The sequence below is a fragment of the Leuciscus leuciscus genome (genome assembly GCF_965113295.1).
Source record: "Leuciscus leuciscus genome assembly, chromosome: 23".
Classification (NCBI taxonomy): domain Eukaryota; kingdom Metazoa; phylum Chordata; class Actinopteri; order Cypriniformes; family Leuciscidae; genus Leuciscus; species Leuciscus leuciscus.
This window is the reverse complement of record NC_138747.1, coordinates 32,837,462-32,857,750: the sequence shown is the minus strand read 5'-3', so window position 1 is coordinate 32,857,750 and position 20,289 is coordinate 32,837,462. Positions and strand designations below refer to the sequence as shown.

The window sequence follows — 20,289 nt, the reverse complement described above, 5'->3', positions numbered from 1 at the left end:
CGGAGATCAGACAGAGACTGACTGAACAGACGGAACTTAAATGCAAACACAGATGACAATGATTAACGAAACACAGGTGATACAGCTGAACTGATAATGACAGTGAAGATGACAAGTGACATGTGATGACAACCGTCTACTACAGTATCTCATCAGGCAGAGCATTGCAGTGTCCCTGAGTAAAAATTCGATTCATTCGTTGCTATAGGAGAGGAAGAATTTTCTAAACTCGTTAAATCATCTAAATCGACAACATGTATGTTAGACCCTATACCGACTAAGCTACTGAAAGAGATGCTTCCAGAGGTCACAGATCCTCTTCTTATTATCATTAATTCATCTAATAATATCACTAATTCACAAAACTTTTAAGCTGGCTATGATTAAACCGTTGTTAAAAAACCACAACTTGATCCAACAGAATTAGTCAATTACAGGCCGATCTCGAATCTGCCTTTTCTGTCAAAGAAAAGGCGGTATCCTCACAACTATGTTCCTTTTCTAGAAAGAAATGATATCTGGAGGATTTTCAGTCAGGATTTAGACCGTACCATAGTACCGAGACTGCTCTCATTAGAGTCACACATGATTTGCTCTTATCATCCGATCGTGGTTGTATCTCTCTATTAGTGTTACTCGATCTTAGTGCTGCATTTGACACTATCGACCACAACATTCTTTTAAATAGACTCGAAAATTATATTGACATTAGTGGAATTGCATTAGCATGGTTTAAATCATACTTATCTGACCGTTATTAGTTTGTAGCAGTAAATGAAGAGATGTCTTATCGATCACAAGTTCAGTATGGTGTACCACAAGGCTCAGTACTAGGACCGTTGCTGTTCACTCTGTACATGCTACCATTAGGAGGTATCATTAGGAAGCATGGCATTAGTTTTCACTGTTATGCTGACGATACACAGCTCTATATTTCTTCACGCCCTGACGAAACTTACCAAATCACAAAATTAACGGAATGTATAGGTGATATATAAAAAAACTGGATGACTAGAAATTTCCTACTACTAAATTCTGAAAAAACAGAGATTCTAATTATTGGACAAAAAACTTCCTCACGTAATAACCTAGAATACTGTCTAACACTTGATGGCTGCTCTGTCAAGTCTTCGTCGTCGGTGAGGAACCTGGGTGTGCTCTTTGATACCAATCTTTCATTTGAAAGTCACGTGTCTAGTGTCTGTAAAACCGCATTTTTCAATCTTAAAAATATATCTAAATTACGTCATATGCTCTCAATGAAAAATGCAGAACAATTAGTCCATGCGTTCATGACATCAAGGCTAGATTATTGTAATGTTATTATGGGTGGTTGCCCTGCACGCTTAATAAACAAACTACAGCTGGTCAAAAACGCAGCAGCTCGAGTTCTTACCAGAACCAGGAAGTATGACCATATTAGCCCGGTTCTGTCAACACTGCACAGGCTCCCTATTACACATCGTATAAATTTTAAAATATTGCTGATTACTTACAAAGCACTAAATGGTTTAGCACCACAACACTTAAGTGAGCTCTTAACGCATTATAGTCCTTCACGTCTATTGCGATCTCAAAATTCTGGCCAGTTGATAATACCTAGAATATCAAAATCAACTGCTGGCAGGAGATCCTTCTCCTATTTAGCACCAAAACTTTGGAACAGTCTTCCTAACATTGTCCGGGAAGCAGACACACTCTGTCAGTTCAAAGCTAGATTAAAGACACATCTCTTTGACCTAGAATACACATAACACATTATAGACTTTTATAATTCAATGTTAGGCTGCATAGATTAGGTCGGCCGGAACTGGGAACACTCCCCATAAATCCTGATGTACTCGTTACATCATAAGAAGGATGGCGTCTACGCTAATATTAGTCTCTCTGTTTATCCGAGGTTTACCGCAGTCCGCTGGATCCAGGCCGTATCCAGATCTGATGAAGGACCTGCGCCTGGACACACACACACACTCACACTCACACTCACACACACACACACACACACACACACACACACACACACACCAGAACTGATGAAGGACCTGCGCCTGGACACGATGACAGCACAGTCCTGAAGTGTCAACCAGTCTCTCCCCTGTGAAGGCCTCCTTCCCCTCCCTTTACCTCAGTACAGATAAAGCGTTGTCGGGATAATTCCAGTTCGCGTGGCTACGCAAATTATAATTTTTTAAGGCCAGACAAGTAGTTTATTGAGGGTTGATTTGTAAAGAAGGACTACACGCCTGTGCACATATATATTCAAACGTGCATACCTTTGGACTGAACACGTAATGCGCATGTGTGCATGTTTTCGCCGGTTTGAGGTTTGCGCAGAGATAACGGATAATCGTTTGCACCTCGGAACCCATTCAAGTGAGTGCGCTCTCGAGACACCAGGCACTGTTTTGTGCGGATGAGCGGCCGGAGCGCGTTAAGGATTTTCCTAAGTTCATAACTAATGATCTTCACAACGGAAGTGAATCAATCAATCAAAACTAACTTTAGCTGGACAATAACTTTATCCTAGTTATTGTTTTTTTCTAGTCTATAATTTCCTATTATCAATATCACATATTGTTAAAAGCGCTATATAAATGAAGGTGACTTGACTTGACAAGTCCAAATGAAAACAAACTAAACCAAACACCACTGTGACAATGATAAGCACACCCTGATGGAAAAAAGCATTTTTTTCTTCCTTTTTTGGTCTCGACAAGCTTGCCTATTCGAATTGTAATTTTTTCTCATGGGGTCTTAAGGTATTTTCAACATTTACTGGAGTTAGTCTGTGATTTTATTGCCATCCGAATCCAGAATGTCAGTGTTTTTCTCCGACCACCCGTGTAAAAATCCCCGGCCGAATCACCTACTGTTTTTTGACAAACACAACATAAAAAATACAAACCAAGCAGCTTTATTTTTACCTCATGTATATCAGAGGCTGCATTAACTTGTTTCCGCTAATTTACATACTTTTTAAATTACATCCTTTTAATGACAGAAAACCATTTTGAATATAGCATACGCACATTTAGCTTCCTATTTTTAAAAATGAGATTTATATAATTAAACAATAAATAGAACATTATGTTCCTATTCCAAGCATATGACATTTTACAGCAGACGATCATGTGACTGATCATGTGAGCAGCGAGTTCGCGGGTTCATAAGATCACAAAACTCGCTCCTCCACCGTCAATAAATCTCTTTTAGCACTTACAGATGTAAACTTTTAATACTGAAATGCTGGAAATTATTTACAAGAACATATTTCATCACCGCTCCACCTCAGCGAACAAAAAGGAGAAAGAGAAAAAAGCATGTAAATATTTGAAATGGGCCGTTATTGTGACAGCGATATATATGATCCAATTTTGAATTTATTTTTTACAGACGTCCACATGAGAAACAATATCTGTCTGAATAGGGCTAATGATGGTCTACCAGGTCAAACTGGCCTTGAGCATCAGTTCAACTGAACGGAAGAATGTGATCGTGGACTTACATGTAGGCTTTGTAATCCGAGCCGATCTTCTGGACCCTGATGTCATATTTGGCGTGGATGAAAGGCTCAGTGGTTGTGTATGTTTGAGTGATGGCCACGACACTGGCGATGTCCTGGAAGTCACTGTGATTGTCAACTTTCACCTGCCAGGGTTAAAATGTTATTAATGTCAAGTCCAGTCACATTTATTTATATAGCACTTTTTACAATACAGAGTGTTTCAAAGCAGCTTTACAGAGATAACCGGAAAATAATGCAACAAAGTTTGTTTCCAGAAAAAAATTGCGTCACAGTCCAGCTTGTAAGTTCAGTGATGGTACATTTTTGTTGTAAAAAAGTTATTAATTTAGTTCATTTATATATGTAGCCGTTCTGGGAAAAAAACGTGATGTCATCGTCCAGCTCAGTTCAGTTCTCATATAATGGTGTCAATGCAGGAGATCAATAATATTGTTGAGTATTAAATTAAATGTTAAATTTAATGTCCCCAGCTAAGCAAGCCAAAAGCCAATGGCGACAAAGGTGAAAAAGGCGACAGTGGCAATGAGCAGTAGTATTAAGATTCGGCATGTGTCAAAAATGATTGATGGTCCTATGATTAATGATGATTGATGGGTTGACCTTTTGACCTTGCCCTTGCGATGACCTTGCCCTAGCAGTGACCTTGTGTGTAATTGAATAATAGGATAATTGAATAATAGGATAATTGGATAATATGTCCTATGACCTCGTGAGTATAAGGGATCCATTGTTTAATATTTGAACTTTGATATAATGGAAGTTATGAGGGTTATAGATATCAGGATGTGTGGCACATGCAAGCATCAGCATCGAGCTCCCTCCCTCCCTCCCTCCCAGACTGCAGTGGGGTTGCTGGGCACTGTGGAAGTGATAAAAAAAAGAGGTTTTCTAATAATAACGTATATTTATACACTAGCACACTAGCTAAAGTTGAAAAAACATTCTGTTCTTTTAAAAGAAAATAGATGAAATGATTATAAAATAAAATATATAATATAAAATAAATATCTTCCTAAAAATCTACTGAACCAATTATTTTAGATTTCGATAAACAAAAGTGTATTCAGTGATCAGGATGAGACATTGCTAATGTTTTGTTAGTAATAAAATTATTTCAAAGTATAATCTTAAAAGATTAAATTATAACTTTTAAAAATAAAAGATTGCTTAAATTAAATTCAATGAATTAATAAAAACAAATATTCTACATCGATGGTATGTGGAAAAACTTGACTTGAACTTAAAATATATTTAAGTAAGTAAGATATATATATATATAAGATGTTTTAAATTAATTCAATGAATTATTAAAAGTCTTAATAAAAACAAATATTCTACATCGATGGTCTGTGGAAAAACATGACTTGAACTTAAAGTATATTTTTTATTTATCAGGGGTATGTAAAATAATTCGAAATTTGAAGTGTCACAAGTCATCTCACACATGTGAAATGTATTGAACATATTCCTTAAGTTGTATCTGTGAGAAAATGACCACATAGGCCTATCTTAAGAGAGAGAGAGAGAGAGAGAGAGAGAGAGCAACAATGAAAACATTTAGAAACTGTGAAGCCTCAGGCTGTCCCCATTGATTGGCTGCTTATAAGGTCCTTCCGATCAGCGCAGCGTCTTCAGAGAAATAAGTTCCTTGACAATCATTAATGATAGCTTCAGGATATAGGGTGACAGACCAGAGGAGCCTCTGTGCATCATGTCACAGCGTATGTAACATTTGTCTGCTAACACCTTTCCAGAGCCAAAGTTTTGTTTATACTAAATTTATTTCAAAGCATAATCATAAAAGTTTAAATATGATCTTTTAAAATGAAGGATTGTTTAAATTAAATCTTTAAAGTTTGAATACATTCGTATCTTCTATTTATCTTTTAGAAGTTTACTGTAATGATTTTGTTTAACAGTGACCTAAAGAATAATTGTTATTTAACAATGTCTGTTCAAAAACTTTAGATTGTTGAACATTTTTAAGAAAAACTGTACTTAGTCATCTTAAATCTCATTTATATGAAAAGATTCAATCAGCCTCAGGGGTTTAAATTTTTATGGTGGGGGCTTTCCATAGCCATAATGATGTTTGTACTGTAACTGCATATGCTATCCCGTACACCTAAACACGACCATCACAGAAAACATCTCAGGTTATGACTGTAACCCTAGTTCCCTGAGAAGGGAACGAGACGATGCATCGATGAGGCTTTGGGAACGCTCCTGCGTGATTGCGTCTGAAGCACTTGTGTCAACTAGTCCAATGGCGAGAGTGGGCGTCACGGGCGGGTGACGTCACGACCAGGAAAGGATAAAGCACATCCGAAAATAGAACCGCCCTAGCTTCGAAAAGGGCCGAAGCAAGTCGATCACAGGGATGTAGGAAGTATGGCAAAGTGACACATCGTCTCGTTCCCTTCTCAGGGAACTAGGGTTACAGTCGTAACCTGAAACGTTCCCTTTCGAGGGAACTCGCGATGCGTCGATGACGCTTTGGGAACGAGAATACCAAAACACCATATGAACCAGAGCCTGTCTGTGTGAATACTGCACAACTAAGACAAGAGCACCGGAGAACCTGGGGAGCGCCCAGGTCGAAGTTGTAAAACCTTACGAATGTGAGCGGAGAGGACCAGCCTGCCGCATACCACATCCTACAGGGATATCTACATAATAAGGCTTCTAAGCCGCCATACTCCTGTCCTGGTCTAAAAGCACTACAAGGAAACGACCAAAGGTCCCAAAGGTTCACTTCCTCTGGAGTGTAGTATGGTCTCCACAACCTCAGTTGAGAGACCAAAGTCAATGAGTTGCCCCTCAGAGGCCAAACCCACAGGTTTCAAATCTCTGGGCTGGGGTGAAGGGTCACCCCTTCCACTTGAGACCGAAGGTCCCTCCTGACTGGAATCTCCAAGGGAGAGCCGTCGAGGAGAGACACCACGTCCGAGAACCCGTCAGCTCGGCCAGTACGGTTCTACTAGTAGTCCCAATCCCCGGACCTCAGCCCCTGCCTCAACAGGATGTCTGCTCCTACATTCTGATGCCCCGGAAATAAACTGCTTTCAGGGAGAGCAGCTTCCCTAAGGTCCACAAGAGAATCTGGTGCGCCAGTTTGTATAGTGGACGAGAACGCAGACCCCCTGCCGATTTATGTAAGAGACCACCAATGTGTTGTCTGTATGGACAAGCACATGATGGTCCCTCAGGTCTGGGAGGAAATGTCTCAACGCATTGAAGACTGCCATCATCTCCAGGCAGTTTATGTGCCAAGAAAGATGATGACTCCTCCACCGGCCCTGGGCTGAGCGGCCTTCCATTACCGCTCCCCAGCCGGTGAGGGAAGCATCGAGATTCTTCCCCAACACCAGAAGCGTCCGGTGTTGGGGAAGCACCCAACACCGGACCCTGGGATAGGAACCAGTATTTCCTCCATATAACCAAGGCGCGGAGACACCGCCGCGTGATCTTGATCGTACGAAGTGGGTTTCCCCTCGGGGAGAACCCTCTGGTTCTGAGCCACCACTGCAAGGGTCTCATGTACAGTAGGCCAAAGGGTATCACATTGGACGCTGCCGCCATGAGGCCCAACAGTTTCTCGAACTGTTTCACAGTGCGTGACTGGCCTAGCTTAAACTCTTTTGTGGCTGTGAGGATAGCAGCAAAACCAGTGGGCGATAGTGTGGCTCGCATCGTGACTGAATCCCATACCACACCATGGAAAGTGGTTCTCTGTAGTGGAGAAAGCACATTCTTCTTGGCATTGAGTCCCAACCCCAATTTCTTATGTGAGCGAGGACGACATCTCGATGCCAGGCCGCTAACTGTCCGCCGGAATTAGCCAGTCATCGATGTAGTTCAGAATGCGTATGCACTGCAGCCTGAGTGAGGCCATCTTCTGCTTCAAAGGCTTCTGTGGAGAATGCCATTCCGGTCCCCAATCTTTCTGAGGGGGAGCACAGAAAACGACACTCTGTCCTGTACAAGGAGTTTGTTAATGACTAGGGCTGCTCCGCCCAGCAGCCCCATTAACGCCTTACCCACAAGTGCCAAGAGTTTCTAACTGGCCTGGAGAGTAATGCCGAGCCTTAAGGGGAGCCTAAGCCGTGACAGGACTGATAGCTCGCAAGCATCTGTTCTGCCTTTGGCATCGGCCATGCCCAAGCTCTTTCAACCGTCGGTAATGTTTATGAATGAACATAGCCCGTCCACTATTTTCATTTTTATATAGAGCTACATGATTCTTCGAACATGCTCTTAATAGATGAGGGGGGTGAGTTTTTATTCCCCTGCATCGATGCTCAGCACCTCTACCTCCTCAGAGATAGACTGCTGAAACACCGGGCTCTCTAACCAGGGCAGAAGAAGCTGCGGCGCGGGCTTCCGATCCCAGAGAGAGAGCGCTGGATCTCCCGGGTAAAGGCAGAGAAAAGGCGGAGCCCGTCTCTATCCCCTCCGCGAGAGCCATTTGCTAACCCCACAATGCCAGCTTCCATGCGGCCTCGGCAACAATGGGGCCGGTACTGCGAGGAATGCGAGCCTGAACACCCTCCTCAAAGAGTGACAAGCAGGAACAGAGCAAGTAAAGCGATAGTTACTCGCAATGCTCGTAGTCTGCGTCCTCGAGCGCTGACAGATCCGTTCCAAACAAACAACACATACATCGTGTGTATCCCCACCCGTAAAGAAAGAGGGCAGGGAGGAACACATGATCTAAGGTTGTTTTGTTCACCATAATATCTATGCTTGAGACTGAGAGACAGACAACAATAAATAAGAAAGACCATATGTAACACAGAGCGCTTGCTGAGGCACAGAAGCTAGCGCCGCTCTATTCCAGATGTGCTTTATCCTTTCCTGGTCGTGACGTCACTCTCGCCATTGGACTAGTTGACACGTGCTTCAGACGCAATCACGCAGGAGCGTTCCCAGAGCGTCATCGACACATCGCGAGTTCCCTCGAAAGGGAACTACATTTAAAATTTAAAAAATAAAAAAAAAATAAAAAAAATAATGCAATATCATTTCTAAGCTGTTTTGCACACACACACACACACACACACACACACACACACACACACACACACACGGTTCTATAAAATGAACTAATCTCTATTTTTAAATTAAATTATTATACATAAAATATATAATCAATGAATAATAACAAATATGTAACTGAAATGTATTTAAACAATTTTAACCATAGTTTTAGCTAAATGAATATATATATAAATGTAAAAACACCTTACATTTCCAGAGAGGTGAAGTAGTTGTTTATGCAATGATAAAAAACAATCCAAAAAGCAAATAGTTTAAGTTGTCATTGTCACGATTCATGTCTGTGTTCCCCTGTCTCATTCTTTGTTTAGCAGTTCCCCGTTATGTTGATTAGTCTTCCCAGGTGTTTTTCATTAGCCACGCCCCCTTGTTATCTTCTTTAGCTTGTCTGTCTGTGTATTTAAGCCCTGTGTCTTGTTTCAGTCTTTGTGAGTTCTTGATGTTGTATGTTGGTGGTTCCTGTTCCTGAGTCTTTGTCTGAGTTTGTTACCATTTGAGTTTGTTTAATAAAACCTGCTGCAATTGGATCATGCTTTTGCATCTGCTTCAGCTGTCAGCGTAACAGAAGAACTCACCATTTATGGATCCAGCAGCAGCCATGCCAACCCTGTGCCCAGACATCCAAATCTTGCGTCTCTGTCAGGATGATCGATCCATTGAGGACTACGTTGCAGATTTTGTCGAACTGGCACATCTCGTGCAAATGAGCACCGAATGCCTGATGATCTTTTTTCGCGGAGGATTATCAGAACCACTCCGGTCTATGATGCCTGACCATGAACCACACGGCTCGTTGGAACAATATATCGACCTGGCCCTTTTGCTGAGCGGTTCTCCGTTTACTGTGGGCGTGGAGGAAAAGGAGCTCCGTGAACCCGCAGTACCCCCTCAGCCTGTTCTTCTCGTCACTTCAGCCATCAAACTAGCCATAGCATCATTCTATGGGCGTCCAGGACTGATGTCCACCGTAGCACAGCCGCCGCTGATGTCAGTGTGGAGGGCCAAGAAGACCGTCGTTCCAGGGTCCCGTCTCCCAGAGCCTGTCCCGCCAGAGCCTGTCCAGCCAGAGCCTGTCCAGCCAGAGCCTGCCGAGCCAGAGCCAGAGCTTCACGTCAGTCCTGCCGAGCCAGAGCCAGAGCTTCACGTCAGTCCTGCCGAGCCAGAGCCTCACGTCAGTCCTGCCGAGCCAGAGCCAGAGCTTCACGTCAGTCCTGCCGAGCCAGAGCCAGAGCTTCACGTCAGTCCTGCCGAGCCAGAGCCAGAGCTTCACGTCAGTCCTGCCGAGCCAGAGCCAGAGCTTCACGTCAGTCCTGCCGAGCCAGAGCTTCACGTCAGTCCTGCCGAGCCAGAGCTTCACGTCACGTCCGCCTGTCCAGAGTCTCGTCCCGCCGAGACTGAATCTGTTCCTGAGCCTGAGCCTGATACTGACCCTGAGCCTGAATCTGTTCCTCTTCCTCTTTCCACGCCTGTGTCTTCGGACAAGATGGCCGACTCCACGCCTGTGTCTTCGGACAAGATGGCCGACTCCACGCCTGTGTCTTCGGACAAGATGGCCGACTCCACGCCTGTGTCTTCGGACAAGATGGCCGACTCCACGCCTGTGTCTTCAGACAAGATGGCCACCACCGAGCCTGTGTCTTCGGACAAGATGGCCACCACCGAGCCTGTGTCTTCGGACAAGATGGCCACCACCGAGCCTGTGTCTCAGGACAAGATGGTCTCCAACGAGCCAGTGTCTCAGGACAAGATGGTCTCCGCCGAGCCAGTGTCTTCGGACAAGATGGCCGCCGCTGAGCCAGTGTCTGTTACTGTTCCTGAACCAATGTCTGTTCCTGTGCCATGGTCACCTCCCTGGCCTCCCGAGGGGTCGTCGCCTCCTGAAGGGTCGTCGCCTCCCAAGTGGTCGTCTCCGCCGTGGCCGCCCGAAGGGTCGTCTCCGCCGTGGCCGCCCGAAGGGTCGTCTCCGCCGTGGCCGCCCGAAGGGTCGTCTCCGCCGTGGCCGCCCGAAGGGTCGTCTCCGCCGTGGCCGCCCGAAGGGTCTTCTCCGCCGTGGCCGCCCGAAGGGTCTTCTCCGCCGTGGCCGCCCGAAGGGTCTTCTCCGCCGTGGCCGCCCGAAGGGTCTTCTCCGCCGTGGCCGCCCGAAGGGTCTTCTCCGCCCTGGTCGCCTGCACGGCCTGATCCGCCCTGGTCTCCTGCACAGGCCGCTCCGCCCTGGCCTTCCATCCCGCTGCAGTCTCCAGGTCCTCTTCCACTCCACGGGCCTGGCCCTCCATCCCACCCCCGGGTCCGCCTCCACTCCACCACCCTCCTGAACTATTGTTTTTTGTTTTGATGGGCGTCGGGAGCCGCCCATAGAGGGGGGGCTATGTCACGATTCATGTCTGTGTTCCCCTGTCTCATTCTTTGTTTAGCAGTTCCCCGTTATGTTGATTAGTCTTCCCAGGTGTTTTTCATTAGCCACGCCCCCTTGTTATCTTCTTTAGCTTGTCTGTCTGTGTATTTAAGCCCTGTGTCTTGTTTCAGTCTTTGTGAGTTCTTGATGTTGTATGTTGGTGGTTCCTGTTCTTGAGTCTTTGTCTGAGTTTGTTACCATTTGAGTTTGTTTAATAAAACCTGCTGCAATTGGATCATGCTTTTGCATCTGCTTCAGCTGTCAGCGTAACAGTCATAAACAAAACAGCCCCAGATCCTTCAGGGATAAACTACAGTGTGAATGCCGCTTCAGACGCTCAGAGATGAGAGGAGTTACAGGCCAGATGAGCCTCTGGGACACAATGTCACAGCATGTAAAGTTAGTCTGCCTTTCCAGAGTTTAATTCATACGAAATTCATTTAAAAGCATGATCTTAAAAGTTTAAATTAGATCTTTTAAAATTAAAAGACTGTTTAAATCAAATCTTTAAAGTTTTATTAAAATTGTATCGTCTGTTTATCTTCTTAGAAGACTTCTGTATGATATAAATTATTTTGCTTAAATTTAACCTAAAGTATTATTTTTTCTAAACAGCGTCTGTTCAAAAAAAAATTATTAAAAAGAAATTTTAAAGCAAAAACTGTGTTTAGGCGTCTTAGATCTTATTTATACAAACATATTTCAAACAGTATTTTTGTCCATGCAACATGAAACATGTTGTCAAAGTTTGTCACAATGTTTTGTTGTTGTGGTTGTTGTGTTTTTAAGAAATCTGAGGGCTCTAAATTGTTCTTATTTAGATGAAGTTGTATCATTTAGAAAATCACCACACATTTTCAGAGACGCGACGTGCCTCTGTGGTCCAGCATGAGTAAAGTTTGTCTTGAGCGAATATTTCATTTTACTGTGCTGTGTTCTGACACAATGTCATTAATTGGTACTTTTACTTTTATAAAATGTACTTTTCTTATTTCTACAAAGGTTCAATACCAATTAATTTCCTAGAAAGTATAAAGTAAAAAAATATGATATATGATATGTCTGATGCAATGTATTTAAGAAATAGGTGTTGCAAAACTCCAAACAGTTCCTCACACAATGACAGCATAAAGATGGTCAACGGCTCATGTCAACATGTTGAATCATTGATTGTCATTACAAAATGTACTTTTCAATGAGCCGTTGACCATCTTTATGCTGTCATTGTGTGAGGAACTGTTTGGAGTTTTGCAACACCTATTTCTTAAAAACATTGCATCAGACATATCATATATCATATTTTTTTACTTTATACTTTCTAGGAAATTAATTGGTATTGAACCTTTGTAGAAATAAGAAAAGTACATTTTATAAAAGTAAAAGTACCAATTAATGACATTGTGTCAGAACACAGCCAATATGAGAAATGCTTTTAAATTTGAGTTCAAACTTTAAAGCAAGATTATCCTTTGAAAAAGTGTAATACAAAGCATTTAGAATAGAGTATTTGATTTCGGTGGGGAACGCTGGAACCTAGTGTCATTTAGCTTAATCTTTTGGTTTTTAAGGGAAATTAAATATTCTCAGGAGATCCATTGACCCCAGAAGACGCGCTTCTGAAGACCTCTCATGTGTAGAATCACTCGGTAGAAAAATGCTGTTTTGTAATTTACACAACTGAAATTAAGAACTAACTTATAGGGTCTTTAACCAAAAAAGCCTTCAAAATGGAGGAGGTCAGAGGTCATGCCTCCTGCTATAGTATCATCAGCTCTCCCCAAAGGCTGTTCAACAGACACACAGCCTGGCGCATCAACAAATGCTAACATTTTAAAATTCGACATATATTTTGAGTAGATAACCGATAGTATATCCTCAGTAAAGGGTTTCACCCTGTGTGTTTCCACTATGATTAAGGATAGTTCGGGAGATACAAGAAATGTAAAAATGATATACACCGTATACGTGCAGTAGATCATAGCTACCGTAGAAAAAGTAAGATCATGCTTTGAATTAAGACGAGTACAATGAAATATTCGCTCAAGACAAACTTTACTCATGCTGGACCACAGAGGCACGTCGCGTCTCTGAAAATGTGTGGTGATTTTCTAAATGATACAACTTCATCTAAATAAGAACAATTTAGAGCCCTCAGATTTCTTAAAAACACAACAACCACAACAACAAAACATTGTGACAAACTTTGACAACATGTTTCATGTTGCATGGACAAAAATACTGTTTGAAATATGTTTGTATAAATAAGATCTAAGACGCCTAAACACAGTTTTTGCTTTAAAATTTCTTTTTAAATTATAATTTTTTTGAACAGACGCTGTTTAGAAAAAATAATACTTTAGGTTAAATTAAAGGAAAATAATTTGTATCATACAGAAGTCTTCTAAGAAGATAAACAGACGATACGATTTTAATAAAACTTTAAAGATTTGATTTAAACAGTCTTTTCATTTTAAAAGATCTAATTTAAACTTTTAAGATCATGCTTTTAAATGAATTTCGTATGAATTAAACTCTGGAAAGGCAGACTAACTTTACATGCTGTGACATTGTGTCCCAGAGGCTCATCTGGCCTGTAACTCCTCTCGTCTCTGTGAGCGTCTGAAGCGGCATTCACACTGTAGTTTATCCCTGAAGGATCTGGGGCTGTTTTGTTTATGACAACTTAAACTATTTGCTTTTTGGATTGTTTTTTATCATTGCATAAACAACTACTTCACCTCTCTGGAAATGTAAGGTGTTTTTACATTTATATATATATTCATTTAGCTAAAACTATGTTTAAATTTTTTTAAATACATTTCAGTTACATATTTGTTATTATTCATTGATTATATATTTTATTTATAATCATTTAATTAAAAAATAGAGATTAGTTCATTTTATAGAACCGTGTGTGTGTGTGTGTGTGTGTGTGCAAAACAGCTTAGAAATTATATTACATTATTTATTTATTTATTTATTTTTGAAAATGTAAAAATGTAGTTCCCTTTCGAGGGAACTCGCGATGTGTCGATGACGCTCTGGGAACGCTCCTGCGTGATTGCGTCTGAAGCACGTGTCAACTAGTCCAATGGCGAGAGTGGGCGTCACAGGCGGGTGACGTCACGACCAGGAAAGGATAAAGCACATCTGGAATAGAGCGGCGCTAGCTTCTGTGCCTCAGCAAGCGCTCTGTGTTACATACAGTCTGTCTTATTTATTGTTGTCTGTCACTCAGTCTCAAGCATAGATATTATGGCGAACAAAACAACCTTAGATCATGTGTTCCTCCCTCTTTCTTTACGGGTGGGGATACACACGATGTATGTGTTGTTTGTTTGGAACGGATCTGTCAGCGCTCGAGGACGCAGACTACGAGCATTGCGAGTAACTATCGCTTTACTTGCTCCGTTCCCGCTTGTCACTCTTTGAGGAGGGTGTTCAGGCTCGCGTTCCTCGCAGTACCGGCCCCGTTGTTGCCGAGGCCGCATGGAAGCTGGCATTGTGGGGTTCGCAAATGGCTCTCGCGAGGGGTTAGAGACGGGCTCCGCCTTTTCTCTGCCTTTACCCGGGGGATCCAGCTCCTTCTCTCCAGACCTTCCCTCTCTGGGATCGGAAGCCCGCGCCGCAGCTTCTTCTGCCCTGGTTAGAGAGCCCGGTGTTTCAGCAGTCTATCTCTGAGGAGGTAGAGGTGCTGAGCATCGATGCAGGGAAATAAAAACTCACCCCCCTCATCTATTAAGAGCATGTTCGAAGAATCATGTAGCTCTATATAAAAATGAAAATAGTGGACGGGCTATGTTCATTCATAAACATTACCGATGTGTGTGCACTATCGGGAGTTTCCCCATGCTACTGTTTATTTAAAAAAGACTGCAATAAGAATCGAGTGGTTATGCAAATGCAATGCATAGATTAAAGAGATACATAGTGTATTGCAAGCTATGAATTTTTAATTATTTTATTGTATGTTGAAACTTTTTTTTATATATAAGCCTATATATATAAATATATATTCAGCCTTTCATCCAGACCGTGTTAACTTGTCTGGTTGATCTTTTACTACATTTAATTTTGAGGAATTAAATGGTATAAATCGGTGCTTCAGCTGTCCACCTCCGAGGAGATGGATGTGCTGAGCATCGGGTTAAGGGAACTGAAGATTCTCCATCTCAATCCCTTGTGTACAATGAGTTTTGGAGTTTATAACTTCCATGTCAGGGCCTTCTAGTTTTTCCCAATCTCCACTAATAAAAAATGAGATCCCGGATCAACCCTTTCATCCTGGATTTTCAATTCTAAAAATGTGTATTTAATAAATTGGGTGAAAAGAGCTTGGGCATGGCCGATGCCAAAGGCAGAACAGACGCTTGCGAGCTATCAGTCCTGTCACGGCTTAGGCTCCCCTTAAGGCTCGGCATTACTCTCCAGGCCAGTTAGAAACTCTTGGCGCTGGTGGGTAAGGCGTAAATGGGGCTGCCGGGCGGCACAGCCCTAGTCATTAACAAACTCCTTGTACAGGACAGAGTGTCGTTTTCTGTGCTCCCCCTCAGAAAGATTGGGGACCGGAATGGCATTCTCCACAGAAGCCTTTGAAGCAGAAGATGGATCTGAGGACCGTTTTTTCTGTGAAAAAGGCTTCGGCCAAGGTCCTGATGCCACTGGTGTCAGACCTCTGAGGGCAACCCCGACCGGGGTGGAGCGGTGTACACCTCAGTATACGGTGCCTGCCCTACCTCGGTGCCCTCAGGAGGCCGTTCTGCCACCCTTGGTGCCTCAGGGCGCAGCAGTCTCCAGCGAGCACATGACTCTGTGTCAAACTCGCACCCTCTGAGGGGGGTTCAAAAACAGTCAGTTCGGTTGTTTCCTGCCAGTATGCTTCAGGTCACCGAAGTGGCTGTTACAATAACACCAGAGGCCAGTCTCGAGAGACTGGTACCCTTAGTAGAGTGAAGAATCTGCCAAATATATCTCCATGGGTCCTGCAGATAATAGAGAGAGGCTACAGAATCCAGTTTCATTCTCCTCCACCTCATTACAACAGGGTGCTACTCACATTAGTACATCCCGAGCAGGCTCTGGTAATGGAGCAAGAAGTAGAGTCTCTATTAGCGAAGGGAGCTATAGAGCAGGTGTACTCGCCCGACAGAGAATCAGGGTTTTACAGCCGCTACTTTATTGTTCCGAAAAAAGGATGGGGGGTTGCGGCCCATTTTTATATCTTTGTCTGTTGAATTGTGTGGTCATGAAACTCAAGTTCTAGATGCTCACACTCAAACAGATTGTGACCCAAATCAGATCTGAGGACTGGTTTTGTCACGATAGATTTATAAGATGCTTACTTCCATGTCTCCATCCTCCCTCAACACAGGAAGTTCCTGAGGTTTCCTTTTGGGGTAAAGAATACCATTATCGGATGCTTCCATTCGGTCTAGCTCTATCACCCCGCACGTTCACGAAGTGCGTAGATGCAGCTCTGACCTCGCTCAGGCTGCAGTGCATACGCATTCTGAACTACATCGATGACTGGCTGATTCCGGCGGACAGTTAGCGGTCCGGCATCGAGATGTCGTCCTCGCTCACATAAGAAATTGGGGTTGGGACTCAATGCCAAGAAGAGTGTGCTTTCTCCACTACAGAGAACCACTTTCCATGGTGTGGTATGGGATTCAGTCACGATGCGAGCCACACTATCGCCCGTTCGTGTTGCTGCTATCCTCACAGCCACAAAAGAGTTTAAGCTAGGCCAGTCACGCACTGTGAAACAGTTCGAGAAACTGTTGGGCCTCATGGCAGCAGCGTCCAATGTGATACCCTTTGGCCTACTCAACATGAGACCCTTGCAGTGGTGGCTCAGAACCAGATGGTTCTCCCCGAGGGGAAACCCACTTCGTACGATCAAGATCACGCGCTGGTGGTCTCCAGGGATTGGAGGCTTCACACCAAGGTGGTGGAGCACATTTGGGGGGTTTATGGCCAGGCACAAGTGGATTGGTTACGACTGTAACCCTAGTTCCCTGAGAAGGGAACGAGATGATGCGTCACTTTGCCATACTTCCTACATCCCTGTGATCGACTTGCTTCGGCCCTTTTGGAAGCTAGCGCGGTTCTATTCCGGATGTGCTTTATCCTTTCCTGGTCGTGACGTCACCCGCCCATGACGCCCACTCTCACCATTGGACTAGTTGACACAAGTGCTTCAGACGCAATCACGCAGGAGCGTTCCCAGAGCGTCATCGATGCATCGTCTCGTTCCCTTCTCAGGGAACTAGGGTTACAGTCATAACCTAAGATGTTTTCTGTAATGGTCGTGTTTAGGTGTACGGGATAGCATATGCAGTTACAGTTACATCATTATGGCTATGGAAAGCCCCCACCATAAAAATTGAAACCCCTCATGGCCAAAAAAGCTGGTTGAATCTTTTCATATAAATGAGATTTAAGATGACTAAGTACAGTTTTTCTTAAAAATGTTCAACAATCTAAAGTTTTTGAACAGACATTGTTAAATAACAATTATACTTTAGGTCACCGTTAAACAAAATCATTACAGTAAATTTCTAAAAGATAAATAGAAGATACGAATGCATTCAAACTTTAAAGATTTAATTTAAACAATCCTTCATTTTAAAAGATCATATTTAAACTTTTACGATTATGGTTTGAAATAAATTTAGTACGAACAAAACTTTGGCTCTGGAAAGGTGTTAGCAGACAAATGTTACATACGCTGTGACATGATGCACAGAGGCTCCTCTGGTCTGTCACCCTATATCCTGAAGCTATCATTAATGATTGTCAAGGAACTTATTTCTCTGAAGACGCTGCGCTGATCGGAAGGACCTTATAAGCAGCCGATCAACGGGGACAGCCTGAGGCTTCACAGTTTCTAAATGTTTTCATTGTTGCTCTCTCTCTCTCTCTCTCTTAAGATAGGCCTATGTGGTCATTTTCTCACAGATACAACTTAAGGAATTATTGAACATTTCAAATGTGTGAGATGACTTGTGACACTTCAAATTTCGAATTATTTTACATACCCCTGATAAATAAAAAATATACTTTAAGTTCAAGTCATGTTTTTCCACAGACCATCGATGTAGAATATTTGTTTTCATTAAGACTTTTAATAATTAATTGAATTTAATTTAAAACATCTTTTATTTTATATATATATCTTACTTACTTAAATATACTTTAATTTCAAGTCAAGTTTTTCCACATACCATCGATGTAGAATATTTGTTTTTATTAATTCATTGAATTTAATTTAAGCAATCTTTTATTCTTAAAATTTATAATGTAATCTTTTGAGATTATACTTTGCATGTGCCACACATCCTGATATCTATAACCCTCATAACTTCCATTATATCAAAGTTCAAATATTAAACAATGGATCCCTTATACTCACGAGGTCATAGATATATTATACAATTATCCTATTATTCAATTACACACAAGGTCACCGCTAGGGCAAGGTCAGGTCAAGGGCAGGGCAAGGTCATCGCAAGAGCAAGGCGAGGGGCAAGGTCAAAAGGTCAACCCATCAATCATCATTAATTATAGGGCCACCGATCATTTTTGACACATGCCGAATCTTAATACTACGATGAGCTGAAAGATGAAACGGTATTACAATAGAGACATTAATGGAAGCCGTCTTAGACACGGTCTCACAGTCCATCGCTAAGGTAAAGGTGAAGTGTGTATGTCTGTGAAATAAGATAATAAATTAATTCAAAATATTAATATAAACTATAATAGTGTAAATAAAATAAGACTGGTACCTTCCCCATCCCAGAATGGGCATGTCCGATCTTCACCACCACAGGGAATGTTGGCATTGAGATCTGAAACACAGGTTCATTGTTTCCATTATTTACTTTCATTAATGCTTTATCTATATTTGCTTTATTTACTGAGATCCAGGAACTGGTCGTTGCGCATAAGAAGACGTCATTAAGGCCATTAAACGGTATCAATACGCTTCAGAATAACAGCACACCCAAAGAAATGACTTATGAGGAATAGACACCAACAGGAACTTTCTAATACTATACCACACCCTCATATTAAAACATATATTGGAAATTCATATTTAAAGTGCCCCAATTATACTATTTTAAAGCTTTCTAATTCTTTTTTTTTTTAAATCTCCTACAACAGGTTCACATTCATCCAAGGTCAAAAACACTGTAATACTCTCATAATCTCCACTGCAGCGTCAGCTCTTTCCTCTCATTGTCTGAAACGCTCCGCCTCTAAGCTCCGCCTCTCTGAGAGCTGCTCTGCTGGGATTGGTCAGAAAGCAAACACTCATTATCATATCTGAATCTCAGCTCTTGATCACAGTGATACGAACAGTAACGATGGCGTGGGTTTTACCGTATCAATCTCATCAAAGTGGAAAACAGCGTCTTCTCGACACGAACAACACGAACCAAACTCTCCCAGTCTCAGATACACTACAGTGTTTGAGGGCGGAGCTAAGAGACACTGCTCAGCCAATCAACACCACAGGCTGGAATTATGCAAATTAGTTACAAACCTGCGACTGAATTAATAACGACTCGTTTCAGTTCAGAATCACTTCTTTCTTTTGGGAGACGAAAACTCCATCTATCTGCACTTTGGTCTGTGAAACTTTTAAATTCATAAACAGCTTTATTACACACTACATGAAAGGAAATATATATAAAAAGCATTGTTGGGGCACTTTAAATTGACATCATTAACTTCAAAAAGTATATTATGATGAAAATGAATTCATCATGTTGTGTTCCTGTCACTTGTTTAGTTTCAGTGTTCCTGTTTTCCTTATTTCCCTAGTTAGTCTCCTATGTTGTTAATTAGTTCATCACACCTGTTTCTGCCATCATCAATGATAATGTGGTTAAGTTATGATCTTCTCCTGCGTGTTCCTTATTTAGTTTCTCTATGCACTTTATTACGGCAGTTCCATGAGTGTCATAATCCTAGAATGTTCTGGTTATAATTTTATAATGTAATGGACTTTAATTGTTTCAACTTCTGTTAGTCATCTACTCTGCATAACTGTGGTGAAGTGTGTGTTTACTAAGCATGTGTGAACAAGACCAGTTTTATTTTCTGACCACAAACCACTGGTTGTCTTTATTGCACGCAACCAATTTTACTTTCATAATCTGATCATTCAGAGTGAAACAACATTTAACGAGACAAACTGTGTCCGTGCAGAACTGATGTGTGTTTTATATTAGAATGGAGTCAGATCTAAATTAATCAACTCTATCCACCGACTAATCTCCACAGATCCTGTGTGTGAGTG

At 42.2% G+C, this 20,289-nt stretch overlaps 1 protein-coding gene across 1 annotated transcript in view; it reads right to left on the bottom strand.

Annotated features, from left to right (window-relative positions):
* The window catches only part of syn2b (synapsin IIb), a 113,127-nt gene that overhangs the window by 20,854 nt on the left and 71,984 nt on the right, over positions 1–20,289 (bottom strand). The window contains 2 exon segments of the mRNA XM_082156438.1: positions 3,509–3,651; positions 18,770–18,832. Coding sequence (XP_082012564.1) covers positions 3,509–3,651; positions 18,770–18,832 — 206 coding nt within the window.